The 6,000-nt window shown below is 42.5% G+C and overlaps 1 protein-coding gene across 2 annotated transcripts in view; it reads right to left on the bottom strand.

The window, feature by feature from the left end:
- dnai3 (dynein axonemal intermediate chain 3) overlaps window positions 1–6,000 on the bottom strand; it is a 40,576-nt gene that overhangs the window by 7,656 nt on the left and 26,920 nt on the right. For both annotated transcript variants that reach the window (XM_017721117.2, XM_017721118.2), the window contains 3 exons: window positions 5,176–5,260; window positions 1,658–1,779; window positions 1,314–1,377 (listed from right to left, as the gene is read on the bottom strand). In XM_017721117.2, coding sequence (XP_017576606.1) covers window positions 1,314–1,377; window positions 1,658–1,779; window positions 5,176–5,260 — 271 coding nt within the window. The remainder of the gene's footprint in view (window positions 1–1,313; window positions 1,378–1,657; window positions 1,780–5,175; window positions 5,261–6,000) is intronic.

Here is a 6,000-nt window from a genome sequence, read left to right as displayed (position 1 = left end):
ACAGCTTCCAGTCAAATCAGCCATGCTTCCTGCCAAACGCTGTCAGCTTACTCTTCCTCCTTTTATTACCATTATCCAATTCAGGTCTTAAAGCTCTCTAATGGCTCTGAAAAACCACAGTCTCTGCGTCGTCACAGAGCCTGACTGCACTGCGCATCGGACAATGTGAGCACTGTTTTATTCTCCACCAGCCGACTCTGAACAGCAACACCAAACTCAGGCCAGAACTGACCGCGGACTCCGATGGACTTTGAGTGGCTCTTTTAAATGATGCTGCTGTCCATGACGTCCATCACAGCTAATGGACTTCATGGTTCACAGTCAAGTGTTTTTTCCTCAGGCTGGTGGTCTGAGGGAGCTTTCTTGTCATGATGTTCGATCACAGACCAGCATCGCTGATCACAAAGACATCAATGCTCTAAAGGCTGAATCACACGAGGGGTTTGAGAGCACATCATGCATACATTTACATTCATTTCAATGGAGCTCAGCTTGGATATGCAAGTCAATCAGTAACAGAATTCTTTTATTATCCACCCCTTTTAAAACCTTTGCTTCCCTGTGGGGAAGAACCTCAACACCATCTTAAAGGCCGCTCCATTACCACAGTAGCTGAAGTGAAGTATTTCATGCATGGCTCAGTGTTTCTTCGCTGTATCCGCTCAAATCAATGCATTTCACCATTAAATATCTTGTTTGTGTGATACGTCATGTTACATGTGTAACAAAGTGACACATTTCAAATAATAAATATATTATTATCACTGCTAAAATCATTATTTTAACAAAATTATTATTATTTGCCTTTTTTTTAACAACACTTGCATACACCAGGGTCATTTATGACCCAAGTGTGTAAAAGTGATGTAGCAACACAAAACATATTTTTGTTCCCAAAGCAAAAGAAGAATGAAAACTGTGATTTGTGGTCATCGAAACAAAATAATGAACAGCTGGAATACTCGATTATAAAATACACTTCTTTCACAGATATGGAAAGAAAGACTCTCAGCCATGCATTCTTCACCCATGTTGAGCATTAGAAGAGCGCGGATTAAACAGTGATTTTTAATCGAGAGGTAAAAAAACAAGACCAAAATAAGGATTTGTGATCATCGAAAACAAGTTAATTGATTTATGGAATTCTGAAGGATGAAATGAATGTATTCACAAATATAGAAGATAAAAAGCCAATTGGGACACTTTTGTGCATCAAAGGGTGAAGTATGCTTCTTTTTCGCAACACAACATCGCCGTTATGGTGTTCTGCACTGGACTTAAGTGTGGATGTGTGCTCTCTTGTGTTCTCTTACTGAAGAGCCGTCCTGAGTCGCTGTCCTTTTCCAGCCTCCAGTCTGTGTACACAAGTTCTCCATCCTGAGAGGAAAAAATAAACATAAACAAAAACAGCACCTCTGTGTCTGATACACTCACACCAGCACCACACACACTACCATGTCACTGTCACTGCTACACTGAGAAAGGACCAACAGCAGAACAAGAGCTGGACACAGTGTTCCTGCAGTCAGACACTGACCGATGATGAACGGCGTAGAGGGGTGCGGAGTAACACTAATTAGTTCATCTAAACTTTTTAAAAGTTTTGCTTTGCTGTTTCATTAAATGTGTTTCTCTCTCTCTTTAGAGGGTCACTCACCTCAGTGCCCACATAGAACTTGGTGCTGATGTGCTCCAGCTGCCGTTGGTGTTTGGCAGAGGGCACACGGAGCTGAGAATACTCAGGGACCTCCGCCCTTTCTGCTCCGGACAGGAACATATCTATGACAGAGACAGAGAGACGGATCGAGAGGACACAAAAGTTCATTTAGCACAAAAACAGGCCAACTACGAGGTAAACAGACAGAAACATTATTAACACAGAACAAAGGCTTTTCCTAAACGTTTGTGGCAACAGAGAGCATAGTAACTGTTAATGAGTTCGGATCCACCCGATTCCTCCATACAGACACTCCTGAAGGCTTCATCAACCTCAGTCACAGTCCTCTTTCATTAAGGACCTCTGATTAGCCAGCCAACTTCAAGCTGAGTTCCATCTAACACTGAATCTTCTGTCTTACGATGGTGGATCACTTTTAACAGGGACGTGTTGCCATAGTGGCAACTAATGCCGCACGCCTGACCTGCTCTGAGGCAGGTTGAGTCCAGGAGAAGATATCTTAATCAAGTCTTGACCTGATCAGCGTGAGCTTCTGACCAATCAGAGACCTACCAGAGGTCACCTTTTTGTAGCAAATTGCTGCAAGTCAAGAAAAGGAGTGCCTTCAGTTCAGCCCCTGAGGAAGAAGGCTACTACAAGCATATCAAAAATAGAGGAACAGAGAAGATACCACATAAACAAACAATATGAAGCGCTTACCAGCAATTAAATACACTCAAAATTCATTTGTTATAAATAAATTATAATGGCACAAGCAGCACTGCTAACCCAGTGACAGTAGTGATGATGTTGCTTTATGCAGTTTATGCTTTACTTTTGGCATATTTATGTCTATGTATACCATCACTGGGATGATACCTCATATCTACATGTCAATTTTTTCTATGTCAATTTTTCATTTTTATGACATAATCGGAAATTGGCACTTGTCCTTCACATTTACATTGTGACTAAATCTTATGATTAATGGACCAATAAAATGGCCAGAAATATCACTTAGAATAAAAAGTTTCTCCATTCTCCAACTTCTTTACTGGAGATAAACAGCTTTATTCCTGCATTGACAATAACAGGGTGATTAAAAAATTCACTCAATTTCAAAATTACTTATTTCACATACAAATCATTACAGAACAAAGCAGCCCACGAAAATCACGCTGCACAGTTACGACGGATTCACTCTTATTGAAATGAGGAGTGCAGAACTCTTTCTGCTCAGGGGTCACATCTCCTCACAGACTGAAGGGAGCCATCTTCCACTGACGGTCAGACACTCTATGACTCCCTCCTTGGTATGTGATTGGTTCATATAGGCGCCTCGCGGTTGTAAAAATATGGCGCTTTGAAATGGGATGAATCTTTTTGAATCACCCTGTAAAACACCACACCTTCATGTGCACACACTTAAAGATTAATCATAGCTTGAGTTTCTAAACCTGGGACGGTTGTTAAAGTAGTGCACTTGTAAAATGAGTTGACTTGGAGAGAACCATGGCTACGTCTGTTAGGCTCTGTGACCTCCGGGTGTGTTAGATTAAGAGTGTGGACAGAATTAAAAGCAAAGAGTGTGAAGGCAGTTTTTCCTTTTTAGGAGAGCTTTAGACCCCAAACGCAAATTATCTCTGTAATTTATTGGAATGACGATTCATTGTTTAGAGCATGTGTATAAAAATTATATCTTGCACAGCAAACGAAATTTTACGGACAATTTTCTGACCAATTACGGTGGCCTCTGCTGTACTTGTGTTGTTTTTTGTGCACGGCACTTTACCTGCATTTGACCCTTTTACCGACACTGTTTGTGTATTCTCACATTAGTGCAGAGGTGGAAGCAGGCTAGGTAAAGTGAAGAAGGGGTGTGGGGTCTCACAAAGCCCCCTGTGTGTGAGGACAGGGTGGGGTTTATGTTGATTTGAGGGATTTGGGTGGGCACTGCTTACTTTGGGTGTGTATGAATGTGTGTTAGTGTATTGTACGTGCATATGTGTGTAAAGGACACTGTGTTTTTAAAGCACTGTGCTGGGTTACGCTCTGGTTTTTAGCTGTAAAAGTACATGAACAAAGTGTGCGGTGTGTGCAGCGCAGTCCCGTCTGAACCTTTCAGTTAGCTAGAACACCACACTTAGTGCCTCTTTCAGCTACAACACCTCTGATTACATCATTTAGCTACAATACCTTTCTGAGCACCTCCATTAAGTAGAATGCCTCTCGGATTGCTTGCATTGCCTAGAACACCCCTCTGAGTAGTTACAACCCTGGTATTTAGAACACCTCTTTAATTGCTTGGTGTTGTTAGAACACCTCGCTGAATGCTCTGGTAGCTAGAACATGTCTCTAAGTGCTTTGGTAGCTGGAACACCTCTGTGAGTGCTATCTAGGAAATCTCTCTGATTGCTTGCTTTAGCTAGAACACCTCTCTGGGTGTTTCCGGTAAGTATAACATATCTCTCTCTGAGAGCTCTGGTGTGTAGAACACCTTTTTGAGTGTTCTGGTTGCTAGAACACCTTTCTGATTGCTCACTTTAGCAAGAACACCTGCATTTGCTAGAAGTGTTTATTAGCAGGAACATCTTACCGATCACCAGGGTTAGCTATAACACCTGAGAACTGGAACACGTACGTGCTTCTGACTATTTCCTATACCAGGAACACCCGAGGGCTTCGTTTACTTAGAGCACCTGTTAGCTAGAACATCTGTCTGAGTGCTCAGATGCTGCACTGGTGGACTTCATAGGCGTTAAGGACAGTGTGGGTCAGTAAGGATCAGCAGCTGTGAGGCTGGGAGGTATGTATGAAGTTAAGCTCCAGTGAGCCTCTGAAATGAGCGGAGTAATAATGGAGCCTCTCTCGGCTTCACTTCATAAAGCAGGAGGTGATCTGAAAGACAAAGCGCAGCTTCTCCTCACAGACGCTCTATAACACAGGCCATGTTCAGGCCCACTGCACTGAGAGGCCAGGCTGGGGTCACATATGTGTGTGAGCTGCTCATATGTGCTTGGCGACGGTTTGCCTTATTCCCCCTGTTACTGACCAGAGAAGTTAGGAAAAATATCTGCAGAGGTTTTTAAGTAAAAGCAGCTCTTCAGTTGTGCTCATCTTTCTCTCAGCTTGCGTCTCTGCTATAAAGAGCAGGTTTTAAATAATGATTTGTGATGTTTTCTGTTCCAAACTGTTGTCAAAAGCTCATATTAGAACTGTTTTGGTCCAAACGTGGTCTAAGCAGCTGAAAAGTTTGAGAGCTGATGAGTTCTGACATCACAACAAAAGGATTAAATGGTCAAGCTTTGGCTTTATTCCTAAACTGGCACGGTCACTAATACCGTCATAGATATTTACATGTGTGATGTTGTTTAATTTAAATAAACCTGGTTGAGCTTTAAAATGTTCAGTTATTGCCGACTGACAGAGAAAACAAGGTCATTTATATTGACAACATTCTGAAAAGCTGTGTGTGTGTGTGTGTGTGTGTGTGTGTGTGTGTGTGTGTGTTCGTTCACCTGCAGTAATGTTAGTTGTACTCTCCCTCAGACTGAACTTCAGAGGGCTGTATTCACCACTGGAGTCTATTTTAGGCAGAGTCACCTACACAGAGACACACAGAGAGACAGAGTTCACAATACAAGTGACTCAAATCTGATGAACTGGTGTCCTGAATTGACCCTCATGAGCTCCTCCTGCTCAGTAACGTCACGTGACTGAATCACCGCATCATCAGCACAAACTAACGAGCAGAACGAGCTTCGCTGAGAAGATCATTAACTCTGATCAGCTCTCAGCTTCATTATTAGAGCCAGACGGAGGAGAAAAAGGTGAGATGAGCTGCTTTTCCACCATTTAAAAGCTTAAACGTCTGTTCAGCGTTGCTGCCATGGTAACGCTGAATTCTGAGCGTTCACATTAAACAGTGTGTCCCAATTCAGGGGCTGCATCCTTCAGAGACTGCATTTGAAGGCTGGGTGACTAGGCTGCCCGTTTTGAAGGCTCCTTCATACAGCTGAGAAATATATCCTTTCTTTCCACGTTAATGAAGGATTTAACGACTGTATCCTTCGTCAGCCAACAAATCCCAAGGTTCATTGTGTGCTGGCAAGGATTCGAGAACATGGCGGCATCAACAGAGAATCGAACAACAGCTGAAGAGCACACTTTTAAATATAAGTTAAATAAATAAAAATACAAGTATTTATCTTGTAAATAGGCTCCATCTTTAAAGAACTTTGAAAGAACTTGACAGGAGCAGTGTTCTGGGGCGCAGCGGTGAGGGCGGGAACAGCGATGCTGAGATGCAAGCAGAAAATCCGCCGTAGGGCAGACCGTCTGAT

This window comes from Pygocentrus nattereri, chromosome 9, assembly GCF_015220715.1.
Source record: "Pygocentrus nattereri isolate fPygNat1 chromosome 9, fPygNat1.pri, whole genome shotgun sequence".
In the NCBI taxonomy this organism is placed as follows: domain Eukaryota; kingdom Metazoa; phylum Chordata; class Actinopteri; order Characiformes; family Serrasalmidae; genus Pygocentrus; species Pygocentrus nattereri.
Note: the sequence above shows the minus strand (reverse complement) of the source record. Positions and strands in the feature narration are given on the sequence as shown.